Source organism: Leopardus geoffroyi, chromosome A2 (assembly GCF_018350155.1).
Source record: "Leopardus geoffroyi isolate Oge1 chromosome A2, O.geoffroyi_Oge1_pat1.0, whole genome shotgun sequence".
NCBI lineage: Eukaryota > Metazoa > Chordata > Mammalia > Carnivora > Felidae > Leopardus > Leopardus geoffroyi.
In genome coordinates, this window is record NC_059331.1 from 39,085,819 (window position 1) to 39,113,333 (window position 27,515).

The following is a 27,515-nucleotide window of genomic DNA, read 5'->3' on the forward strand; positions in this document are numbered from 1 at the left end:
AACATCATGTTCCAGCCAAACGAATTTTCCAGATAAGTAATTTATCCTTTTTAACATGTTACCAAAGCTTTTTGACTGATTTCTTAGTCTGTTTTGATGAGACTTTTTCTAAAATGGGTTGCATAACGCTCTATCCTATGAAAGCCAAGTGAACTCAAATGAACTTTTCCTCGATGCTTGACTGTCTTTGTTAAAAACAGCAAGTATTTCTCCTGACTGCCTGCCAAGCGTTCAGAGATTGTGGGGCGGTGAGCGCTATTTGCCCCAATACTAACTGGCCCCAAACTGTGTGTTCCAAGTGGCTCATTCTGTTTTTTTGTGGTTTGCTTGTCTGCTCCTTTCCTTTTCATTCTTTCTGCTCTCCAGTGCTTTTCCCTGGCCATCCCCCTTCGGGTTTTGAACTCTGGGCTACAGAACCAATGGCCATCTGTTAGTGTTGTATATAAAGTAAGAGTAAATATCTTCGGAGTTTGGCTCTGCTATTCTGGGGCTTCCGTAAATGGACATTAAAGCACTCATCTACGCTGATTAATGTAGGTCTTTTATTTAACTAAATTCTGGACTGGGGTCCACTTTGTGGATATTTGAAAATGGTGGCTGGGGAAGTAAGGCTTTGTCGTACCATAATATGCACCCCTGCAGCCACTTACTGTATGTTAATTTACAGGAAAATGACAGGAGTAAAGAGTTTTGACTCCTGGTTTGCATGCTCCTGGCATATTAATGAAACACGGTCAGCTCTCTCTACTTGCATGCTCAACATCTATAAGTAAAATGCGAAAGATGAGCATTATCAAAATTAGGAAATTTTGCCTTGAATAATATGCTTTGTCTAACTGGCCTAATTTGCTCTAAATCCATATATCTAAATATTTATACCATCAATTTTTCCAGCTGTCTTCTGGGGGTTAAAACATTCTAGTATTTAATACAATTTAAGTGAGGGCATGTTCAATTTACTAAAGGAATTCATCTTTAGTAAAATAATTCCTTTGTTTCCTCCTTCCTTTCCTTTCCTCCCTCCCTGCAGTGATCCTGGCTAAATGTGTATAACTTGACACTAAATGATGCCATTTATATAAATGTTTGAAAACAGGCAAAATCAGCCTATGGTATCAGAAGCCAGATCGGGTGGCCACCTTTGGGGGAAGGGAGGGCAAGGAAGGATTCTGGGGGTAAGTGATGTTCTGCTTGCTCCCTGAGAATGCAGTTACAGGAACCTGTTTACTTCATGAATATATATCAAGCTGTACACATTACAATTTGTGTATTTTGCTGCATATATGTCACATTTCACCCAGAATTTCCGAAAAAACAAATAGGACCTGATGGTGGCCATTCCTTGGCCAACAGAAACTTATTATTGCACCAAAAATGTTGTTTTAGTTCAGGTTTCTCATTTTTTAAAAAAAACTTACACCTCCAACGTATACTTGCTAAAACTCACTGTTAAAACTTCTATGTGAACAGAAAATCACCAAGTAAAGAGAGAAACCCTATGCGTAGTTGACCATTTCCAAGAAGGGCCACGGAGACACAAGGTCAGCTGTGTAGGAAACATCAACATTGTCTGGTCTTTGGGTAGGGCCTACTTCTACACTGTTGGCCGGAGGGTTCTGTGACTGATGGATGGTGACTCTGCTGAGGCGTCAGGATTTCGGTTTGGCTTGGCTGTCGGTAACTACGTGGATCCTACTAGCATAGCACTTTCAGAAGCGGCGTGGTAAAAGGCTGCAACTCTTACGCAAAGGCAGATCCATCAGCGGATGTGTAATATTCATAAGTAGAATCGGCCAGCAAAACCCTAATTATTTTAGGGTACCGGCACCATGACAGCTAGGAGGAGCCGCTGTTTAAAGGTGGGGGAAGGGAGGCCCAGAGAGACTGGCCGACTTGCTTCAGGGGCAGAGCCAGCTTAATAGAAGAGCTAATGCTTAACGGACAGTTAATAGTGGACTCGCTTCCTAAGTCAACCGCGGAACAACAGGCCTTCTTTACTCAATCCTGGCTGTTTATTATTACTTAGACTATTTTCCCTGGTTCTGGAAACAGGAATAATTTGCACAGGAAACTTCCTCTCCCAGGGATTTATGTGTTTATAATTATACCCAGGACGCATTTTTGGCTTCATATTGTGAAGCTGCTAATGACTCCCTGTTAAAACAGAAGGAACCTGTACTTTTAAGACAATTTCATCCTAACCCAGGTTTTGTCTTAAGGGAATGAAAACTGGTGTAATAAGGAAGCAAAACAAAAGGAGAATTATTGAGACTGCTAGTAGATGAATTTGAAACTAGCCATGACACTGGTGTGGCCTGGGGACAGGGGACGGGCCTGAAGACAGTACCAACTAAGACATCTGAGGACTAATTAATCAGTACTAATTTACCTAAAAAAAGGTTTTTTTACCTGAAAGCTGAGCAGGTAAATTGTTATTCTAAATATTACCTCAGGAGCATTCTGAAGGAACTAGCCAGGAAGAAAACCAAACTTGAAACAAACAATTCAATTCTCCTCTTCCAGTGTTTTCATGATTAAAAAAAAAAAAAAAAAAAAAAAAAAGAGCAAAATAAAAATGGGCTTATGGAGGCTTGGAGAAATTCACTCAATATTTGAAAATGCCTCTAGACCTTATATTTCAGCTTCAATTATAATAATGGTGGGCACATCCTTGCCTGGCCTTTGTTAAGTCTGTTCAGGCAGGGGACCACAAGAGGGACAGGAGGAAGGGAGACAAAACTAAGGAGGACAGAAAGGGCTGTGCCTGACTAACTGTAAACCCCGCTAGACCTCAAAGGCACTTCCCCCCCGGAAGAACTGGAATAAGAATCCTCCCCCAAATTGTGTTAAGAGCCAAACGATACCAAATTTTCTTTTCTTTCTGCTATTTACTTTGGACAGATGTTCATGGATACTATTAAGATGAGCTATGTGGGAAAAAATATATGCATACACACATATGTATACATGTAACACACACATGTCAAAATGCACACATACATACATACACACATCACGAAATGCCATGATCACATGAAAAAAACCTAAGAAACTTCACAGTTACACAGTAAACAACTTTGAAACATGTCAAAAGCCAAACACACAAAAACAAACCTCTCCGAGGGACAAGCACAAGCCAAGCACACATGAGCGGGGGAACGATGGTGCGGGCTTCTTTACCTGCAGCGGCACAGTCTGTGAACTGTTCCCCGATTGTCGCTAACAACAATTCTTTCCAAACTGTGGACTGGCATGGGAAAAGAATAAAAACAACAAACAAAACCAAAAGAAAACAAACAAAAAAAAAAAAAACAAAAAAAAAGACCAATAACAACATAGATATTTTTAGACAAGTATCTCCAGGAGCTAAACAAGTCACATTTTCTTCAGCTTCATATGCACTTTTCATGCCCATTTTTGGAGCCCACAGACATCCCCAGATCACAGGTGTCAACACTCCCATTATTGGCACATACTGTATTGTTTTACAGATAACCTTACACAGAGACATACGAGAGGTCCAAAGTTGTGTCCAAAGCCTTTGTGTCCAAAGCCACAAAGCCAATCTCTAGTAAAACCCAGTATGAAGTTCAAAAGAATGGGGGGTGGGGGAAGAATGTTTTCAAGCGTATAATGTTCAATTCCTTTACCTTTCATTGATTCAAAATGGATCACCTGACTACAGCTGAATGCTATTAGTAAAATCCTTCTCTCCCAAACCCTTCCTTTCCTCTGTTTTTCTTGCAGTTTATAAGGTACTTAAAAAGCGACCCAAGTGATGAGCACTTAAGGAAATTTCCGGCTTAGGGAATACTAGAGACTTGCAGACTTCCATCCACTGGAGACCAACTGTTTATGCATATCCCTGGAAGGATCAGTACGTGTGCCCATCCACCTCCTACAAGTGACAGACCTGGAGCCCCTTCCACCCAAGATCTCCTAAGGCCATCCAGTCAGCACCCAGCGTGCACTCACAGGTAACTGGAGGCCTAGAATTGCTTCCAGTTACTCCCCTTTGAAAAGTTCTTGGTCCTATTTATCGTCCTTGCCAGAGTTCACAGGCTCTGAGCTCTCTCAGGACTGGGTTTGAATCCTGACAGGTTGCAGCGTCTGTAACGGGGGAAGTGAGGAACCCCGGGGAGTCTCAGTTTCCTTAGGCGAAGGGGGGAATAACAACGGGCTGGCCTCCCAGGGCTGTTGTGACCATGAAATTAGTCAACAGATGCATTCAAAGGGCTTAGCACTGTGACTGCAGCAACAGAACCTAACAGTTAAGTTTCGTTCAGCAAATAGCTGCAGGCTTGCTCTATGCCAGGTGCTCGCTACATATTAACTATTAATAATAGTGTTTATTACTATGTTCTAAGAAGCTGAAAGCATGCTCGCTGAATTTTTAACCAAGAGGATAGTAATTAAGCACTGTGACCTTTCACTGTCAAGGAGGATTTTATTTTCCCTTTCCTAGATGCTCCCTTCTCAAAATCATCTTCTCCATTCCCCACCTATCCCACGTGCAGTGTCTTACACTGTTGGTGATGAAGCTGAGGGTGTCGCAAGGAAGCCAGGGGCGAGGGGAAGTTCCCTGCCCTCGCTGGCACGTCAGACAAGGCTGGCCCACCACACTCCCACTCCTCCACAATTCAAAGCGCGTGAGGTTCTTGGCATGAGGACACTTGTACAAATGTGAACATGTTATTATCTGTGACTGCACATGGCCAGGGAGAGGAAGGGCCAAGGTGCACAACAGCTACCATTTAGCACACACTGACATCACGACTGTTTCTACCATAACTCAAAGCCTGGTGTGGGTAAATAAAGAACCTGAGAAGGAAAAGGTGTTCTCGCCGAAATGAAAAACAACTTACATTCTCTCATTCTCTTCCATTCTCTGCGTTCCCTCCTTCGAAAGGGGGGCAAGAGGAGCTTCACAGGCCTGGCCTGGTTGTTCGCTCCGCTGACATTTTTTAGGAAAGCCAAACACCAGGCAAATCCTGGAGCTGCGCATCTTGGCGACAGCTTGCATCATTCACAAATAAATCCGGTCATATCTTTAGGTTTGTGCTTCTAGGGAAATGACTCAAACCTATGGGTCTTTGGAGACACTGCAGTTCTTTGAGCTTATCCACATAAAAGAAACCATGAAAAGGTGACTTGGGTAGCTTGTGCCCTTTCATCCATTTTCAAAGAAGTGTTTTGGTTTCCCAAAGCTTAAGAATAGGTTTGCGTGTTCATTTTCAGTCTGCATGATGAATGCGAGCCCATTCCTAGAAAATCTCGGTTTCTGAGGCTTGGCCGCTAGAAACAAGCGTCCCACCAACCAGGCTTTCATCAGCCCCTCAGGGAGGCTAGGGACAGCCTCTCACAAAACCCCCAAGAATGGTAGGACACTTGGCCTTCCAAGCATCTCCTGCCTCTGCACCAACATCAGGGGAGGAAGGACGAGTGAGCCCTTGGTGGGCGGGATCCTGCTTCTCACTATGTACACCAACTTCCACACGTTAGTTATGGCTGGTGGGGAAATGACCGCCACAGTCAGCCTTTCTGGGAGGTTTGTGGGTATGTGGCTCTTCAGACTTTACGATACAGTCACACTACCACATCATCCCTCTAGAGAAACACGATACTACATTTTCAAGGTGACACCGTGAGGCAGAAAATCGCCAAGGTCAGAACAGAATTTCTCACCCCCAGTCCTGTTCTGAGACTACCAGGTGGACTGTCTAAAAAGCCCAAGATGCTCACCATATGCAGTCAACAACAATCGCAACCATAGCCAGTTCTAGAAAAGGGTCAGAATTAACCTACCGTGCTGTCCTTGGGGACTTTCATCTTCCAGACACCGCCCTTGGCATTACTCTCCTCTTCCCTGGATCAGAGACCAAGGTTTAAATTTATACTCAAGGATTAAGGAATTACATGCATTTAGTTCAACAACAGGTGACATTAAAAACAACAAACAATAGAACATTCTTCAATAAACTCTCCCTCCATCCTTTCACCGGACAAGGAAGCAGATGAAAGAGAAAGGAACAGAGTGGAGACAGGGAGGGAAGAAAGTGGGATTCAGGGGCCACAAGGGCAGGGGTGGTGATGGGACACCTGTTTCTCACCCTGAAGGAGGCGGAGATGAGATGTTCCCTACACTATCTGGGGACAGACCAATTAATACAGGGCTTTCCATATGAAAACACCTTTATGTTTCAGAGCCACATTCATGATATTGTCTCGTCTGATTTTATATCAACCTCGTACCGTATGCCTAATAGGACACTTGGCCCCCGTGGTGGGCATCTCCTATGTTTTCCTGTTTAGTATCTGCTTGCTCTTCTGGGAAAAGTACCCCAATTTCCCTTTAAGGAGCTACTTGTCCCCTACTTTATATCAGACCCATTCGAACAGGGTTGATTCCACATCCTAGCCTCAAAAGAGGGCTTATGACCCAGGTCTGCTTAGGAGAATAACTGCCTCTTCCTAGTCCCAGTCACTGGCCAGGGATGTAAAAGAGGGCCCACGGTGAGCCAAGGAGAGCCAGCCTTGGCATGTTAATGGGTCTGGCGAAGGCTGACAGTGATTCAACACGTAAGGCGTAAGCCTGGAACTCAGGAAAGCCATTTTGCCACCACACGTGGAAAACCTGCCCGAAAAATTAAATCAACCCAGAGGAAAGCATAATAAATCTGATGGAGAGCATCAGATTCCTAATAACATTTGAGCACTCAGATATGCCAGAAATCAGCCCTAACCAGTGGACAGCTCAGTTACAGGGACAAAGACAAATTCTATCTATCTATCTATCTATCTATCTATCTATCTATCTATCTAGGCCCACGTTAGGCTTCTGTCATTGGCTACCAAATGAGCCAGGGCCTACTTCCATTTTATTAACGAGTAAATAACTCAGAACAGTGGAGGGACGTGATGTAAGAACGGATTACTAATTGAGACTCCAGCCTAAGCAAACTGGCTTATTGTCTGCCAACCTCATCATGACACCAAGCTATTAAAGAAGGATACCTTCCTCTAGACCCCGGGCCATGGCCTGGATCACGACGCTCTTTATGTGGTCCACGTGAGATAGGTCTCTGGGGAGCAACCATACAACAGACATGGATACTCCATCTGTTCCTCTCATCTCCCGAAAGCCTCTAGGCTTTTTCACTCCACTGTCCAGGCCATTAATGAGCAAATGAAAGAACACACCCAAAAGAAGCAGCACTCCACACAAAGAGCTGCACCCTAACTTCTGCATGCTAACGATGACCTATTTTTGGTGAGACGACAATGGGGTGTGCAGTGGGGAACACGAATCATCCTGGAGCCCAAGGTGAAGGAGACCGTGAGCAGAGGCTTCCTTCATAATTAAGTAATAGCTAAAATTACTTTCCATCATTACCAGGAGAAAATTACTTTGGCATTCCAATTTGGCACGAGGTAAATATTTTATGAGGTTCACGACCACTTCCCTCCCACCTTAACCTCAAATTACAAGTTAGACACTTACCAAAGTGGTCGCCTCTCTCCTCTCATTAAATGATAACTACATCTCAAAGGCAGGCTAGTCACAGGAGGGATATTATTGTACACACTCCAGAATATCTTCAAAAGAAAAACACTTTGTTTAATATACCCAGTATTGATTTACAATGCCACTAGATTATAAAATTAATGCATTAAAGAAAAAAAAACCAGATTCTCATTAAGTCTTAACCATTCAAAATAGATTTTCTTTTCAGTATTCTTTCTAGTTCCCTACTAGAAAATGTAACATAGCATTAAAGAACGTTCCTTGCTGATGTCAGACCAAATTCTATGCTTCAGGAAGCTATGGTTATTAAACAAACATTCCTATGCAACGTATCTCCACATATAACTGAGCAAGGACCTTGCTAATGACTTTCCTGGCAGGTCGATGGCATCTAACAAAGACTGTAGTGCTGAATCCATGTACTGAACCGTATTTCCTTATAACACAGACCCGCCTTCTTTCTAAGCCCCAAAGGAGACTGTTCCACTCTGGATTAGGCGATAGCTATAGAAGAGGAGGCAGAGAGGGATCACCTTATGTACTGTCTCCTTTCCTTTCTGTCCTAGAATGAACAGGGAACAGCTCGGGTACTAAAGCAACAAGTTGCCCAAAACATAGAACTCCATGTTCCTGTCCTCCCCAAATTCATATATGGAAACCCTAACCTCCAATGGGATGGGCTCAGGAAGGGTGGTCTTTGGGAGGTAATTAGGTCAGAAGGATGGAGCTCCCACAACGAGATCAGTGTCCTGACAGGAAAAGCAAGCCCTCTTTCCATGGTGTGAAGATAGAACAAGACGATGGCTGGCTGCAAACCAGAACTCAACCCCGTAGGCACCCTGAGCTTGGACTTCTAGCCTTCAGAACTGAGAGAAACCAGTGTCTACCACTGTTTAAGCCAAACAGTCTGTAGTATTCTATTATAGTAGCTGGAACTAACTAAGACACAGGGCGGCTAGTAGACAAAAGCAGATTATATAAAAATAACAGAATAATACTAACAGTAGTAAGAGTAGCAGCGAGAGCACCAGGCTTTGGCCCATGAACTTTTACATACGCGTGGAATCTATCCTACTGAAAACCTCATTTAGGGGCCCAATTATTATTCTTGTTTTCCACATAAGGAAATGCAGGCACGGAGACGAATCTGTTCCAGAGTCGCTGTTTAGTACGGCCACTAGGATTGGGACGAGGATTAGGCTTAAAATAAGAAAACCCTTCTCAGACCGTTTGGAACAGGCCATAGTACCACTACATCATCTACTCTGTGTGTAGAATTACTATGCAAACAAGAGTTATCACTCTGTGTGGTGAGGTCAGTAAAGGGGGATTGGCTGGGTTTCCTAGTAGATGTGAGGAAAGCACAATTAACAGAACAACTAGAAAAATAAATCCTGGGGCCTTTTCAATGGGGTAATATCAGTAAATGAAATTTTTATGTAGGCTGGATGATACTCCTTATGAGGTGTTCAAGCCTGTCGGTGTAAAAGTTAAAGCCAAATTAATGGCAAGAGCACCTGCAATGAAATGGAAGATAAAATTTAATTCAGAAAACCACCTGACAAAAAAAGAGAAGAGAAAACTACTTGGCAGTAGATTTATTACGAATATCTTGATCCTTATACAAAAGTGGTGCTACATAGGGAAGAGCTGAAAATAGGTCAGTGGTAACAACAGCAGGCCCCCAAACAGGTATCTGTCCTTATGGAGGTGTTCGCCCTATAATGGTTTGCTACCGGTGGAGATGGTAACAATGCTCCAATATCTGTCTGGGGTGTGAAAGTGAACAGATAGAGGTGGAATTTGAAACCCCACAGTTAGATTGCAAAACGTGTCTTTTTTTTTTCAAGAATATTTTAATATTTATTTTTGAGAGAGAGAGAGAGAGAGAGAACGAGCGAGAGCACGAGTGGGAAAGGGGCAGAGAGAGACACACACACAGAATCTGAAGCAGGCCCCGAGCTGTCAGTGCAGAGCCGGATGCGGGACTCAAAACTCAGGAACCCCGAGATGATGACCTGGCTTAACTGCCTGAGACACCTAGTGCCCCCAAAATGTGTGCTCTTAAATACTATGCTATTTCCTTTGAAAACGTTACTATATGTTTTAGACACATCCTTCTCCAATCCTGGAAGCCACAGACCAGGTCAAGGAGTCACAGAATGAGGGATGCCTGCTAGAGATATCTTCCTGCCAGGAAATGCCCTTAACCACATTGAGTATGCTGGTTAGCTCTAGTCTGGGACTTGTGCGATGATGTGGCAGTGACCTGTGTAGAGTTTATGGATCAAATTATGCTAAAATAAAAATCCCTCCTTTACTAAGAGGACTTTGGTGCTGTTAACCTTCATGTCTCCTAACGGGGCACCCAAAACAAAGCACCTGCCCTTGCCGCCCCCCCCTCCAAAGTTCTCGTATCCTGGCATTTCACTGAGTGTCTGAAGCACCTTGAAAAGAACAACACAATAGTCTCCTCATCCAGAAAGAAAACACTCGAAGGATCGTGCTAAGGTTTGTAGCTGTAAAAGTTTCTCTTTTAAACCAGACAGCTGATTTTTTTTAGTCTTGGCACATCTGACAGGAGACTACAGCCCAAGAAGTTACAGCAATAGACTGAATTCTGACTTAAGGTACTTGTCAAGGCACATATTTACAAGTTTGTGTGTGAACACAAAACAGGAGAAAAACATCTGGTGATGCCATTGAAAAGAGCCCCGTTTAAAATCTGCGGCACTAAACTGGTCTGTTTCCTTGTTGCAAACCTTATCCAATGTGTGGAATATTTGTTAAGTTATCCTTGGTAAACTGTGGTCCAGAAGTAGATGGTCTTCCTTCTGACATAAGAGCAGAAGGTCTCCATAGTAGCTTAGTGGCTATGTCACAGGCCTTTGTCATTCACCTTACCATGTGGGCATTTCATCATCTCACATCATCACAAGAAGGCTGACTACTGGACAATATTCTGAGAGACAGGGAAAGACCACATTCGGGTAACTTTTATTATAGTGTATATAATTGTTCTATTTCATCATCGCTGCTGTTAATCTCTTACTGTGCCTAATTATAAACTCATCTTTATCATAGGTATGCTTGCACAGGAAAAAAAAAAATCTTTGTATATGTAAGCTTCAGCACAAGGCAGTGTTTTAGGCATCCACAGGAGGCCTCGGAATGTCTTCCTGTTGGACAAGGGGAGACGACTGTATGCATGATGGTGAAATAGCTTGAGGAAGGAATCCAGCACTGCCCAGCTCCTTACACCACCCTACCCACAGAAGTAAAAGAGCTATTTCACTGGAAGCTTGAGAACTCATGATGATACTCTCTGTAACACATTTTTATTTTTGTTCAAGCACCTAAATTTTACTACAGATAGAAACTTGCAAATAGATTTCAAAAGCCAAATGGCTTTTAGGATTCTTATAACTCTCATCATTAATTGTAAGCGGCCTGCAAATAGTAGGTTGAAGCAGACGTAAGCACAATGTTTCTGTACAGTGCTTAAGTGCTTCTTCCAAAAGCCTGAATGATCACTCAAGGATAAGGACAGGCAGAAGAGTCAGGTATCATTCGTTTGCTCAACATTTGCAGACACCAGTGAGGGGCAGGGCACCGTGATGAGTCCTTGGGGGAACAGAACTGCATATATGAGGGCCAGACTTGCCCTTGCAGTCTGCGCTTTGGTGGGTACGTTCTCAAGCATCATTCTGGCACCTTCCTTGAATGGAGGTAGGCTCATCAGTGGAGGTGAAAATCCAAGCAAGTCTACCTGGATTTAGGACCATGGTCCTCAGGATCACCTTCACAGTTCATGGGGACCCTGAAACCCAACCTCATTCTCCACATAATGAGCAGATAACAGCTATTTCATTGGATAATCTAATGATTCAGGGTGAAGTCAAAGGTTTGTGATCTGCCTAAAGTAAGGAAGCAAGATGTGGTTAGACTCACTAGACAGTAGTGACCACTTGATGAATCCCTAATCCTCCAGTTCTGATTGGAGCCACCTGACCGTCGTCTGCCAAACAGATCATCATTCACTATCAGAAAAACTGACACATTTCCTCCTTGAGTTTCTACTGGAATGTTCTCAAGAATAGAAAAAGACAATATACTTGAAAATACTAGAGAAGAAAACAATGCCATGCTGTGACAGGCAACCGGGTGTAAGACAAAACAAAAACGCCCAGCAAATTATACCCCCTCCCCCCAAAAAGACAAAATTCAGAATTTCTCTTAAGGGCCATAGCATATGAAGCAGGAGAGCAGTTTTTTAAGTTCATTTAATTATTTTGAGAGGAGGCAGGGGCAGAAAGAGAGGGAGAGAGAGATTCCATGCTATTAGCAAAGGGTATGAAGTCAGGACCCTGATACCATGACCTGAGCCGAAATCAGGACCTGGACGCTTAACCAACTGAGCCACCCAGGTACCACAGAAGAGTATTTTTTGAAAATAATATGCAAATATTTTCCTTTATTAGGAATGAATTTCTAGTTGTCTGGAGCTTGCTTCCCACCAACTGGATCAACGATATTTGTGAGGAAGGCAGAAAGAATCCAGAACAAAGAAGACAACTGAAGAACTTAGAGAACATTTTTAACTGACAGCAGACACAACAGGCTGAAAGCCAAGTGCTTCTGATTGGCAAGAGCTGGGCACTTGATAGAGCAAGGGGTTTTGCTCTGAATTCCAAAAAGGCCTGACTTACAGAGAGAACCAAAGTTTGGAGGTCTGGTCATCGCTTGATGATAAAATAAAGGATAGGGTGTTAGGGCAATCTCTCACCACACAGGAAGTCACTGAATAAAATGCAAAGTCTGGATTGGGGAGCTAAGTGGAATTCAAACTTTGAGAGGAGAGAGCCCCCAGAAAAGCTTGGGGAAAGACATCAGAGCCGCGTGCATCTGGCTTCCTGAATAAGGCCCTCAGGTATATGTGTCTTTGTCAATGTTAATACTTTTAAGTGCACAGGGGCTTCACAGAATGTAAGTGAAAGCCCAGAGAAAGTGGTTGGACTCAGGAGCTTATACACTATTATAATGAAGGGTGATACACTGTGAAAAGTGACTGGCCAAAGGAGAAGGGGTTTGGGGCTCCTGACAAGTGGTAAGTTGGGGAGGTGACTAGGACATATATGGTAGAGATGGCTGTTGAGTAAGGTTGGCTATGCAGACTCAAGTGACAAGAAAGGGGGATACCCTTACAAATGGAAGTTTACGCCACCTTAAAAGGGAAATTTATGCCCTGATGTTAGGCAGACAGGAGGGTACTGTCTCCAGCTCAAAATAATTCTTATGCTAAAGTGGCATTTTCGGGGATGGCATATTCCGATCCCCTTCAGAGACCAGGTTTGACATTTGAAGTGACTAAATTACTCTTCTTTGCAAGATTTAATTTGCCCCTTCAGCCCCACCCATACGAGGGCCCCCAGCAGAGAGAGAGGATCATGGGTCACCTGACTGCAGTTCTATGTTGGCACAAATGGACAGTTACTATAAATGTTGATCTCATTATACACATGGTGAATAAATTAGATGATAAAGAAACCTGCCTTAACCTGAAATTAAGTCTGTGCTCCACAGACCCACGAAGCAGTCCTGGCTGCAGTACCTTTTGTCTGTCTTCAATGCGGAGACACTGAGTGTCTCTCTTTCTTACCTCGGTCCCTTCCCTTCACCCAAATGGTTCATTCCAGGCCATTCCATTGCAGGATGCCACCCACTGCGGGCTGCCCTTGTGTTCAAAATTTGAATCAATCTTCACATCACCCTTCATTATCAGTACTGACCTATAAACCTCTCCTGTTGTTTGTTTTTTTAAGTTTATGAGAGAGAGAGAGAGAGAGAGAGAGAGAGAGAGAGACAGCAAGAGCACAAGTAGGGGAGGAGCAGAGAGAGGTGGAGAGAGAGAGAAGCAGGCCCCACACTGTTAGCGTAGAGCCAGACATGGTGTGTGTGTGTGTGGGGGGGGGGGGGGGGGGAAGGGTGCTCACATGACCTGAGCTGAGATCAAGAGTTGGAAGCTTAACCGACTGAGCCACACAGGCGCCCCAAACCTCTCCTTTTGAAAGCAACAGCCCTCGCTCCCCAGTGATGTGGAAGGCAATCTGTCGTCCTAACCTACTGATCCGTAAGAGCACAGCCATCCCACACCTTCTGATGAGGGATGATATCTTGATTACCACTGGCAGTACACAGGTACAGAAGGAACACTCTTGATTTTAACAGATTGTATGTATTTCTGATGGAGACTTTCTGTTTAGGATAAACGATGCTGGATATCCACCTACCAAAGAAATATGAAGTTTCTGTATTATGTAAATTTAAGTAAAAACTCAGCCAACTTCTAGGAAATACCGGGGTGAACACGGCACTGGTGGAACACAGTATGGCCAAATCTTGAAGGGGATAACCCGGACGGCCGACACAGGATAGAGTGTTGTAGAGCAATGAGTTTTCATGGGTGGAAATGCTGGTTTTGTGGTAGGAAAGCTAAAAGACAGTGGGGACGAGGGAGCCCTCTCTTGCAAATCACATTTGGCAGGTAGCTCTCCATTGTCTCACAGGTAAAATCAGGCGTGTTCAGAAGCTGTGTCCTATTCTGTACTGTGTCCATTCAGGACGTAAAAACACAGGAGAAATGTGGGAAGTTTGGAAATGTTTACCAAAGAGTGAAAGGAATCAATAAGCATCTGGAAAACACAACTAGATGAAAAATGGAATTTTCCAAGAAAGGCAGGAAAGTAGGAAATAAATTTAACTCCAAGCAAAGAGAATTATTGTTGGCTACAGTGAGAGTGTCCTCAGCAGGGGTCAGTGGACCGTCTGGAGGCACGCGCCTCCCCACCTTCTCAGTCAGGGCAGAGTGAAAGAAAAAGAATTGAACTAGAAGGGGCGGGAGTTCTAGTCCCTGAGACGTGGCAAGATTGGCTGTTTCCACTAGAAGTTCTGGAGCACTAACCTCTCAGTATCAGTGTCTCCAGCTAATAAATGGGAATAACCATTCCTCCCCGACTCCCATCAACATCTCTGATTTGCTGAAGGGCTTCAAAGTACAAAAAGACATATTATATCCTTATATATAAAGCACTCACTAATAACACATGGTTCTCATATTTCATCCCAACAGGGATGGGGAAAAATCAAGGACACAATTAGGAATGAGTTTTTTAGTGCTGAAAGAGGGAAGGTCCAAAAATCAACACATAATCACAGAATAACAACACAGGGGAACCAAGGCATGTCCTCAAATGAATTAAAATTGGCACCAAAGCTAGTTGTTAAATACTAAGGACTATTCGCAAATGTTTAGGACACTCATAGACTGGAATCCTCAAAGTTACTGACAGGTTAAATATGTTGTTGTGAGTAGAGGTGTCAGTAGGGGCATAATCTGGGGAATAATACCTTGAAATAAATAATCTACAAGTAGTGCTATGTGGTTTCCTGACAGAAAATGTGACTGAGGAAACTACAAAAAGATGTTCCAACAGAAGTAAGTGAATAATGGCAGGTGAGGTTTATTATTATTATTATTATTATTATTATTATTATTATTATTAGGTACTTGCTATGTGCTTTTTACCTCCTTGTGCCATTTCATTCTCAGGGCCTCATGATACAATCAGTATCAAGATTCTCCCCATCTTGAAGATGAATAAGCAGGTACAGAGAAGTTAAGCAACCTGCCCGACCCCATAAGCAGCAGACACGGGATACAAACCCAGGCAGTGTGACCGCTCTACACCGTCACCCACATCCTCGCCAGTCAACTGATGAGGCCAAGAGGTAGCATCCAACACCACTTTAGTAAAAGCTGCCAATGTCCAAGGGCTTTACTAAGTGCCAAGCACCACCAGGAATGGTACACAAGCTCATCAAAACCTTCCTCAACCTTAGGGAGGCAGGCACTGCAATTATCTCAGTCTTACAGATGAGGAAACAGGGGGGCAGAGGCATCAGAGATAGGAAAGAACTTCCTGACCACTAAGGACAGTGTTTCATTATTACACCTCTCCAGGCCTCCTCAAAAGAGCCCCTTGTGCTAATTACTCCCTTGTGAAAGGTCAATACCACAGCAAAGCCATATATTTGTTTATGTGCTGTATATATATCTCTGATTTATGTATAAAAAGAGTGGGATTTTTTTTTTTACCCCACCAAGGATCATTTTTTGCCTCCATTGAGAATGTGGCCTACAGCTTAAAGGATCCTTATACAAGCAGTCAGTTGTGATTCAGGAAAGTGGTTCATTTATTAACTTCTCATTCATTCATTAATTCATTCAATCCTTCAGTATTTACTGAGGGAAAGGAACCAGACACAATACAGTATGGTACTGTGTTATTCCATTTATACGACATTCAATAAGACAGAACAAACCTATGGTGATAGAAATGTGAACAGTGGTTGGTTCTAGAAGAAAAAGACTGAATGCAAGGGCCCAGAGGAACTTTCTAAAGATGCAAATCTTTTTATCTTGATCTGGGTCATGGTTACACGTCTGCATACCTTTGTCAAAACTTATCAAACTGCATACTTACGAAATCTACGTTTACTGAATTTAAATTATCTCCTAACAGAGTGTTCAAGAAAGTATTTCCCAGCATGTGCCAGCCTGGGTACTTTAAATTGGTCCCTGAAGGCTCTAACTTGCTGCAAGATACCAAAACCCAACCCAATGTTCTGTTGTCATGCAGGGTCAGGGAAACAGATGGACCCCTTGATCTGACTTCACCAATGTTGTCTTGGAATCCCAGGTGGAGCTCTGATGACCCAACGTCATCATGGGGTGGAAAAAGTCAAAGGGATCTATGGACTTTCATGTGGAGACAGGCTTCAAAATCAAGTGCTCTGAGATCTGTACAACGACTGCTAGGGAAGAGGTGACGAAAGTCCGCAACATCACCGCAGGGAAGAAGCGAGGGGAAGCCTTTCCCGGAATATGAGAGCACTTATCCCTCTGGACAGGGGCCCACGTGCTGCCTTGTGACACTGCTTGTACTTGGCACCGCATGGTTATTGACAGCAGCTCTGTTCTTTCGCCTTCCACATGCTTACGTCATTTTCTCAATTGGAACAGACATGGCCTATGGTCTGGGCTGTGTTTTTACACCCAGCTCAGTGACCAGGCATGACACCTTAAAATCAGATTCCCAGGACCACAGAACCAGGCACATCAAATTTTCTGAACCAAATACTGGGAAAAGTGTCTGAAAAAAGATCTTTGTGCTACTTTTGAGTATGAGAAACTGCCTAAGGGACACAATCTAGATGCCCATCTCATGGAATTGCTAACACGTTTTTAGAGGCACAACAGGAAAACTCCAAAGCTGGCCCTTCCAGAAAATTCAAGACATCTAGTCATTGCAAGAGTAAAGCAGCCTCAAAATCCTTATTCTGTCTAAAACACTATATTAACCTCGAAAAGGGGGATAAACTTGATAGACTTTGCTTTTGAAGAAAATGGAAATATGCTCAACTAAATAAACCAGGGTTTTTGGAAATTTTCTTCATAAGAGTTGGCCAGAGAAAGAACTAACAGATCTAAGCTTATATGTGTTGAGAACCTACCATGTATCAGGTATTCTGCTAAGCAGGGTATAAACATTATCTTGCTCACTCTTTCCAACCACGCCGGAGGTAGGTGCTATCATTATACCAATGTTTGCAGAAATTAAAAGGGTTAACGCTTGCCCAATTTAGGATGATGGAAGCAGGAAACTGGCTTGAGACCTTCTACTTTCATGCTTCACACCTGCCTGCTCTTCCTAGGTGGACTATAACCTTAGATGACCCTGCAGGGATGTGATTTTGCCTCTCAGAGAAGGGTAAGAGAACCCAGAGAGGGAGTGGCCAGGCTGGTATTTGAATGGGGGCACACATCCATGTAAGGACGCACCACAGCCTGCTGCCCCTGAGGGTCTGTGAAGGATTTAGGTAGGAACTAAGTTTCAGCAGGTCACCAAGAGAAGAGCAGGCCACTTGGACATGCGCTGGGCCAGCCTCTGGGTTACACATAGCTGAGCGCGGCTCTACCAACTTGGACCTGAGAGTTGACACCCGATGTCAGAACCCTGGGTGGGGACGGCCAGCACGGCAGCCGTTTCAGGTTGGAGGATTAGAGGTCCAACATACAGCACGTTCACCTGGGACGTCCACTTCCTGGACGTCTTACCTGGACTGTCTGCACCGTGTAGATTTTCTTCAGGTTCGAGGCACACTCAGCTGCTGTGGCACCAGGGAGGGATCTGAGCGAACAAAAGCAAAAGAGCCAAGAAACAAGAGAAACAAGTAGTCAATGTTCCTGAAAGAAGTCTGCAGGTCTTTGCACAAATTAGGTCTGAAACCACAGAATCGGGCATTTTCTGGGATGTTCTTTAGAATTCAAGATGTGAAATTCCTACTTTGTGAAGTCATGTGTTTGCTTCTCCTAAATGTAAGCATGTTTATTCTGTGGAAACTTAATTAAAAACAATTTTTTTTTAAAGGAAACGTATTTTAAAAAACATTGGAAACTTCAAAAAAACCACATTTTAAAAAGCACTAAAATCGCCTTGTCACAACCAAACCTTTTGCTAGGACTGTGGAAAAGAAACGATGCCTACTGTGCAGGTAGGTGACAGGTAAATTGCAGGATCATTGCCGGGATACAGGTTTGAAAAACTTGTCAGTTCCCCGGTGGTAAATATTCACAAACTCTTTAAGAAACAGAGCAACCTTTTGGCAACTTTAAGAAAACACCATCACTAAAAGTCAACTGTAGTTTCACCTGAAATTTGCATACATTTCCAAAACACTTCCTTTTAGAAAAATTCTTTCAGTTACTTTCTCGGGCTGATTTAATTAGCTCTGGGGAACTCTGCGGTCAGAATACATTAATCTTTAGTTTGCCATATGTTCCACTAGATGGCAACATACTACAGGTTTATTCACCAGAGAAATCCGGCACCATTTCCTGGGACTGGGGGCAACATGACTCCGTCTCATCAAACCTTAGAAGCTAAGACTCTCAGTTCCTGCCACCTTTTCTTTCTCCCTACACTGAATTACCAGTTCTTGCTCAAGACCGTTGGGATTCAGGTATGTCAGGCCGAAGATGAAATCTCACCCCTCAAGTAAAGCTTGAAAGCCCCATGTCTGGTTGTGAGGTGAGAAATGGGGTTTGCTGAGAGGAGAACATGCTGGCTCACGGTTGACCCACTAGGATCGGGCATCTGTAAAAAATGATCTTTACTGGCCACTTGCAGAGACACAGCTCCCATGGAACCTGAAGGCATTGCACTTTCTGGAGAGCTGTGAAGCCACTGCACGCTTGAGACACACACAAAACTCACAGAGCACAGAGGCAGAGAGGACAGCAAAGAAAGGATCATGCCCAGGTGTAGGGCGGGCCATGAGGTATGAGTGGCAGGGTTCTACAGAGTATAATTCTGGAACTATGGGCCAGTAAATGCTCTCTGGTATCTAACTGGAATAGAAAAAAAATTATTTCTGAATACAATTCCCTTGTTTGAAGGTCACTAAGGAAGAACAATTATGTACCAGTTTACAGGCAAACAAAGGACCATGTTAAGTAGGTGAAATCTGATAAATAAATCTAACCCAAGTGTTTACGACTCTTTTCTAGTTGTTTATAAATATGCCGGACATTTTTTTAAAGCAATAACCAACATGATTGCATTTTCTTGCCAGACCTGAAGGCTAAAATAACTATGTTGAAGAGTGTGGTGAACAGTGAGGTATTCAATCAACACCTAACTCTGACAGTGACTGGGCCCCAGATCAATCAATCCATCAGCCCACAGAGACTGCCTTGACTTGGATAAATACTAATTTACTATTTAATGCAGGTTGTTCTGCTGCTTTTGGCTTAAATTATAAAAAGATTGAACAAAAAAACCGAGACAGACCTTGAACCTTTTCTGGATAGATTTTCACACGAGAAAATCTATTACTTTTATATGAAAACCTACTGGCATTTATTCCAATGTCTACTTCTTTTCACTTGAAAAGTTTAGCTGACCTCTCCACCAAATATGCCCAGCAGGATATATCCCTGGATTACCCAAAGCACATAGGAGAGTATATACAGGGCTCCTTCCCTAACAGGGTGGGAGACAGGTTAGGATTCAAAGGAAGGAAATGTACTTTGTCTTTCCTTCTTTTTAAAAACGGTATGTTTCAAATTTTTACTATTTCTTAAATCACACTTCAATTTTTTAACTGTGCAGAAGGAGTATAACTGGAAAATTCACCTCAGACATTAGGTCAACTTAATACAATGCGAAGGTAATACTGTTTACCTGGAAAAAGCCACTGAGGAATATTTCCTTTATATGCCTCTTTTTAAATGCCTCTGTATCCACAGTGTGGTCTTTTAGTTGCATTCTAGTATAGGAGACAACCATACAAAATCATTCAGGGTCCCTCAGTTTCACTGTCTAAGTCTTATAAAGAAATCTAGTTTCCAGGGTCCAGAAAGGGCTCTTGAGTACGACAACAAGGCAACTCCGTCTGGGTCAGATAATATTATCAGGAGCTAGTGTGTGAGGACACTCCTACTAGTGCGCTAACCATTCCCCCTGCACTGCACTCCTGCTGGCGTGCTATCCACTCACCATGCGCTACACTCCTGCATGTGCCCCAACCATTCCCCCTGAAGTGCATACCTGTCAGTGTGCAAACGACTCCCCTGCACTGCACTCCTGCTAGTGTTCTAAACATTCCCCCAGCACTGACTCTTACCAGTGTGCTAACCATCCCCCCTGCACTACACTCCTGCCAGTGTGCTAATAATTCTCCAGCACTGCATTCCTGCTAGTGTGCCAACCATTGCCCTTGCATGGCACTCGTGCCAGTGTGCCAACCCTACCCTCTGCACTGCACTCCTGATGGTGTGCTGCACTCCTTCCAGTGTGCTAACCATTCCCCTACTCTGCACTCCTGCTGCTGTGTCAACACTTCCCCCTGCACTGCCCTCCAGCCATTGTGCCAACCTTTTGCCCTGCACTACACTCCTGCAGACGCACCAACCATTCCCCTGCATTGCACTCCTGCCAGGGTGCTAACAATTTCCCTGCAACGAACTCCTGCCAGTGCGCCAACCATTCCACCTGCACTGCACTCCCACCACTGCGCCCACCCTTCCCCCGGCACTACACACCCACCACTGCACCCACCCTCCCCCAGTAGTGCCCCCCCTCCGTACGCCCACCCTTCCCCCTGCAAAGCACTTCTGCCCTCACTGCACTCCCACCCATGCGCCCACACTTCCGCCTGTACTGCACTCTCGCCCGTGCGCCAACCCTTCCCCCTTCACTGCAGTCCCACCAGGGCACCCACCCTCACCCTGCACTGCAATACCTCCGGTGCGCCAATCCTTCCCCCTGCACTGCATTCCTGCCAATGTAGTAACAATTCCCCGTTTCCCCTGCACTGCACTCCTCCTAGTGTTCCAAACATTCCCCCTGCACTGCACTCCTGCAGTTGCACCAACCATTCCACTTGCACTGCACTCGAGCCAGTGCGCCAACCCTTCCCCCTGCACTGCACTCCCGCCCGTGCCCCCACCCTTCTGCTCACACTGCACTCCCGCCCGTGCGCCCACCATTCCCCTGCACTGCACTCCTGCCGGTCCTAACCATTCCACCTCCATCACAGCACTGAATCCCTGCCACCCAGCTTTGTGGGAAGAGTCTTTCCAGTAGAGCAGAGAAAGTTCTCACACAAACCAACAGGATTACTCTCAGTGACAGGTGTCTTCTGATTAACATTTCGTGATGCTGATGTACTGGCATTTTAAGGAAAAATATCAGCTTCGGTTTCCTAATTTCTTAATGGAGAAGGTTGGATTCTGTGATCTTCAAGGTTTCCTCTTGCTGCCGGAGTGTCTTCTGAATATCCAGGTTTCAAAGTAACGAAACAGTGTTGTCAGAATTCCTGACAGTAGAAAGTGGTTGGCTTGGCCAGCGAAGGAAAGGTATTCTTCTGTGAGCCAAATCTGATTGCGACGGTCACTGAAAAACACCACTATGCCTAATCCTCACGCCTGACCTGGGACATCTTTAACAAGCAAAACCGCGTCATATCCACAGAATCAATTTTAAAAGGGTAATAAGCAAGCTGAGATTTTAAAATAATCTGCCTTGTAAACAGGTCAGCCTGTACTTGACTTGCCGGTTCAAAGTTGAACCAGAAGCTGCATCGTCTACTGTTACTGTTTCTTAAAGTAGCAATGCGGGTGGCTCAGGGCAGAGCTGCAGGCCTGGCAGCTGACCGCCCTGCACCCCTCCTCCCCGTGACTCTGAAAGAGACTTGTGCCGGCTGGAAGATAAATGTTTGCCCCGGAGGTAAATCAAAGACACACTATTACTTATCTCACATACACAGTATATTCTCGTATCTTTAACAAACCTTTGTATTTCATTCATGTTACAAACCCAAACCTCTCAACAGAACCCTCAGCAAACCCTCACTCTGCAGACCAAAGAAGGTACTCATCTGGGTGTGATGTTGTGTGCCCCCCCCCCCAGGGGACACGTGGCAATATTTGGAGGCATGTCCAACTGTCACAATTGAGGGGGATGCTACTGGCATCTAGTAGGTAGAAGTCAGGGCAATTGTGGAGCCTCCCAGAGGGCACAGGACATCCACCTCACCCCCAACGATGGATTATCTAGTCCAAAATGTCAACAGAGTCCATGCTGAGAACCTCTGTCAGAAACATGTAACAGAGTCTCAGAGGATTTATAATTTATTTAGTTAACAAAGATTCACTGCACATCTCTTTTAGCTGATGGGGACACAGTTGTGATCACTCTACACAAAGACCCATCCTCATGAAGTTTACGTTCTCGAACTGGCACCCCTGCTTTCTGAACTCCCCAGATTCCTGAAGCCAAAGAAATAATGATCTCTTTTCTTTGCCAAGGAGGGATGAGGTGGGAGAGAAAGCCATGAAAGGAATATGCTTGTCGACGATGACCCTTCCTAGAAGGACACACAGCCAGAGGGGTGGGAAATCACAGAACCAGGGACTCAGAACCTATTTTCACATTCTCTGACTTCTATGCCCCCTTTTTGAGGTATACAGCTGCAGCTGAGAACACAGGAGTAGAACAATAAATGCCCCCTAGATGGATCACATTAAGGAGTTTGAAGTGTTCACCAAGAGTGTTCCCTCTGATTTAATGATATTAATGTAATAATGGCCTCCTTTTATTGAGCACGTGTCATATGAGAGGGTCTGGCTTCTACTGTCTCCAATCCTTTAGTAACACGGTCAGGTTGGTGTCATCATCCCCACTTTATTAATTAGGAAACTGAGGCTCAGTGAGTCTTTTTAAGTAGCAAATCTGGGTTCTTTCCCTGATCTGTCTAGCTCTCATGCCCATGATCTTCCTCTTAAACAAGGATGGCTCCCAGTAAAAACCAGTCACTGCCGTCATGGGTGGTTACACATGGCCTCTTAACAGCAAATCCCTCTCTCATCTCTTTTTAGACTACCTACTCCCTTCTTGGACCCACCACCTGCTCCGGACTGTCATCCCCCTGCCAACATCCATCTGGCCACACTGCAGGGAGGGGGCAGATGTGGAGACGCAGAGCTGGGATGGATGCTACCAGAATCCCTGGCAATAACAATATCCAAAAATGTGATATAAGGGACACAATTCAGTAAGAACACATGTACCGGTCATCATTTTCTGGGGCTGAACATGAGAAGAAGATACTTTACCAAATAAGAAACACAGGCAGGAAAGCAGAGGGGCTAAGAGGATCATCTTTAGAATGAATGGACTTGAGTTCAAGTCCCAGCTCAGCCACCTTCCAGCTGGGTGATAAGCCTGACCCTCTCTGACCCTCACTTCCTGCTTCTGAGAAGATGGTTTCTATCACCCATTGCTTTGTCACTTAGATGACATGACCAATTCTATTTAAAGCATTTACCCAGCATGTGGCATTTAGTATGCAACTGTGGCTAACATCACCATCATCATCATCACCATCAGGGGCAGAAAAACAGGAACCGATGAGCATGCAATTAGAACTGAGAGATACTGAGTACGTTTTCTAATCTGTGGGGCAGCCAGCAAGAATCCCAAGTCTGTGAGAGTTACACACACAGCTGAGAAACTCCTGTATTCCTTCTTCAGAAAAGAAAGCCCATCGGGTGCCAGTGTCTCCGGGATTAAGGCCAGAGCTACCCTGAGGGCTGTTTCCACTCTGAGTTGGCTAACTGAGAAGCTGTGATGGTTTAGGGCAGAAGTGAGAGGGGGTCCTTCGAGGTCTGCCAAGTAGGTGATTTGTGTAAAGACGTCAGGGGAACTATTAATGTTACTTACACCGCAAACTCGCAAATCCAGCTTTATATTACTCCTGTGTGTCTTCAACTGCATAACAGAATAACAGGAAATGCATCTTAAGACTCTTTATGTAAAATTTCTTTTCATTTGGGGAGTTAGGAGAAGGCAGGAAGCCCCATAAGTTTGGACCAACAGTTCTACCTAAATGGTTTACAGACACCTAAGCACCATTTACATGCAAAAAGCTAATGTGTTACTTACAAATCATCTTTATCGATTCATTAAAGCAGGTCCCTGAGAATTTCACAAGACAGAACCCTTCCAGTTCAATTTAAGTCTGAAATGCTCCAAGGCGTTTTATCCTCTCTCTTATTCCAAAAATACTTACTGAGCCCCCAATACTTGAAAAGGCCATGTATCACGTGTTATGTGCATGCATTATCTCATTTCATCCTCATTAAAACATCATGAGGTAAACAGTGGTTGCAAACCCACTTTGCAGAAAAGCAAACTAAGTTTGAGGGTGGTGACTTGGCCAAAGGCACAGAGTTGGCTGGTGGCAGAGCTGGGACTTGAACCATGGATGGCTGGCAACCTCGCTCTTTCCCACGAGCCTGAAGTGATCACGTACTACCTGACCCATCCTCTGCTTGGTGGCATGAATACAACTCTGCACCAAGCAGTCTCAACCCTCCTGCAACTTGCAATCCTCAGTTTACTTCCCTGCAATACAAATGTACCTTCTCCATTCAACCCCACCCTTAAAGATGCGGTTGCTACAGGTAAGGCTCATGAATAATTCATGGAGACAGAAGCCCTTGCGAATACTCCAGGCAAAGATCTTCGCCCATTACCTGGCTAGCTCTTAGCAGGCCACAGCACCACTTACCAGTGACCTGGACACCTGGAGATGCTTCTTAGAAAGAAAAGATCCTGGAAAGGTTTCCCCAAATCCTGCCTGCATCCTTGCCAAAGCAGTGGTCAGTTAACTGGCGGTGTTGCTTGGGAGCTTGTTAGAATGACAGCATCTCCAGGCCCATTAGACACCTGCTGAGTCCTATGGGATTTGTATATATATTGAAGTTTGAGATGTGCTGGCCTGTGTCATCTAAATTAAGTCACCGTAAGAAATGCTAACAACTTGGGAAGTAAAAGCTAATGAACTACAGATAGCATCATCAAAAACACATAAAATCCCTCTTCCCACAGATGCATTTTTTGTCGTCACCCAAAGAGATGATCAAGATGAGGCTGTCGTTAAATGTGAAGGACAATCCGACACAAGCTCTTAAATCTGGATTTGAGGCAAGGCTCTCTTCTTTGCAAATTCTGAAGCAGGGAGTCCTTGGCTTCATTTTTTCCCCATGAAACAGGAGCTTGGTTTCTTCGTTTGTGAAATTAAGTGGGAGGACCAGATGGCCTCTCAAGTCCTACCTAGCTTCCTTATTTCGGGATACGAGATGTGGAAGAATTGTGTCCCGTTCATTGTTCATGTTCACAAGGAAGTGGTGTTCAACAGGGGTAGGGACACCAGTGCTTGGGGTCACACACAGTCCTGAGTTCAAATCCTGTTTCCATTTTGTACTGGCTGGGTAACCTTAGTCAAGGTGCTTCTCTGGGCCTCAACTTTCTCATCTGTAAAATGTTGCTGACACATCCTACTGCAACATTGTGAGAACCTTGTGGGTAATTACGTACGGCACCCAGGGCAGCACCTAGCCCAACAGAGTACACAGGAATTAATACTGACAAGCTAGAGTGGAAAAAGATGTGAAATTTTGCAAACGGTACAATATATCCACATAACGTATGCACACACCCAATGTCCAAGCACATGATAAATGGTTGGTGAAAGAAATGAATACTGACAATATACCACCTTGTATGAGTGACCACTTCATTTGAGCCAAGGGAACAACCTTAGAGAGGGAGAGTTGAAAGCCAGGGATAGGTCTCATAAAGCCTGTCTTGTTGAATTTACTGACATCCGGCTCAGCAGTCAGAGGGAAACTCTTGACAGGCTCAGTTCTGTGATGAAGAGCACCCCTCCTAAATCGTTCACTCCATTAAAGCCGATTTTGACTTAATCGCTTTTATTTTTTTTATTTTTTTCAACGTTTTTTTAAATTTATTTTTGAGACAGAGAGAGACAGAGCATGAACAGGGAAGGGGCAGAGAGAGAGGGAGACACAGAATCCGAAACAGGCTCCAGGCTTCGAGCTGTCAGCACAGAGCCCGACGCGGGGCTCGAACTCACGGACCGTGAGATCATGACCTGAGCCGAAGTTGGACGCTTAACCGACCGAGCCACCCAGGCGCCCCTCGACTTAATCACTTTAAAAAATTTTTTTTTTTCAACGTTTATTTATTTTTGGGACAGAGAGAGACAGAGCATGAACGGGGGAGAGGTAGAGAGAGAGGGAGACACAGAATCGGAAACAGGCTCCAGGCTCTGAGCCATGAGCCCAGAGCCTGACGCGGGGCTCGAACTCACGGACTGCGAGATCGTGACCTGGCTGAAGTCGGACGCTTAACCGACTGCGCCACCCAGGCGCCCCTCGACTTAATCACTTTTAAACACACCTGTGGCTTGCGGCCACGCCAGCTTCCTGTTTGACAGTCACATACAAAAATGGTCCAGGGCCTATCAGGAACATTTAATAACGCGTCCATTCAAACACGCTTCATAGTCTAAATGCTTTATTTTGGCACGTTTATTTTTATTTTTCCAGGCTTCCATCTATTTTCATTCCTGGCCTCTAAGCTCCTGGACACTAGCAACTGGAACTCTTTCCCTCTTGGCATATAACGAACCCCTGAGCACACAGAGGTTGGGTGGGAGAGAAGTGTGACAGTGTCAGAGGTGACAGGAGCACTAGGGCCAGGTTTTGGACTGTCACCATGCCAGACCACTGACGTCCTGCGAGCTGTCTCAGGTTTGGAAATAAGGAAATGGCATCTGTAATAACAAAAGAAGGAAAATACACTTTTTAAGCAGCTAGTGCCAGGGAAGGGCTTATAACTTTCCTGGGTGAGAATGTTTAGAGCCTTCAGGCCTACCTGTGGGAAGGAACCAATGACCCAAAGACTGAGGTTGTGAGCCCCTCCTTCAGAGCCTTTCCCCACCTGAGCTCCCTGGAGACCCTTTGCCCCTTCCAGAAAATAAAATCCTGGGACAATAAGAGAGACTGTGGGTTCAGAAAGGCAAAAATGAAAACAGGAAAGGAAAAGTCGAGATGCCAGTCACTCTGTCCCTGTCAGCTATGGCCTTCCACGCAGTCTTCTACCCTCGCCTGGTCCCAAAAGGCCACTCTATGAACAAGGATGGTATTGAGATCCTCTCCAACAAGCATGGCCTCGTCCCCATATCAGATTTGTTATTATGGAGCCCACCATTGGAATGCATGTGAAAGCCCCACACCGTGAAAGGGGGCTCCCTCTGGTACCTCCTGGAACTCTCTACTGATGCTAAGGAAGCATGTGGTACAAAAGACGTCCCTTCCGGGAGGCCCAGAACCATGCTGTCACTGTGCATGTACTGTTAACGGTGGGAACGGGGATGGGCAAATGATATGCTCAGTTAGCCGCATCCATAAACAGAGCAGTGATTCTTCACGTGTGATGGGTAAGGCATTTGTCACAAATGTGCATTCCATCTCAGGGGTCTGAAAGAGCAGGTCCTG

General features: G+C 44.6%; 1 protein-coding gene across 3 annotated transcripts in view; it reads right to left on the minus strand.

Moving 5' to 3' along the window:
- Positions 1 to 27,515, minus strand: part of EIF4E3 (eukaryotic translation initiation factor 4E family member 3) — a 225,169-nt gene that overhangs the window by 192,217 nt on the left and 5,437 nt on the right. For all 3 annotated transcript variants that reach the window (XM_045493555.1, XM_045493554.1, XM_045493557.1), the window contains exons 2-5: positions 17,703 to 17,775; positions 7,502 to 7,596; positions 5,806 to 5,866; positions 3,181 to 3,247 (exon numbers count right to left, since the gene is read on the minus strand). In XM_045493555.1, the coding sequence (XP_045349511.1) occupies positions 3,181 to 3,247; positions 5,806 to 5,866; positions 7,502 to 7,596; positions 17,703 to 17,775 (296 nt within the window). The remainder of the gene's footprint in view (positions 1 to 3,180; positions 3,248 to 5,805; positions 5,867 to 7,501; positions 7,597 to 17,702; positions 17,776 to 27,515) is intronic.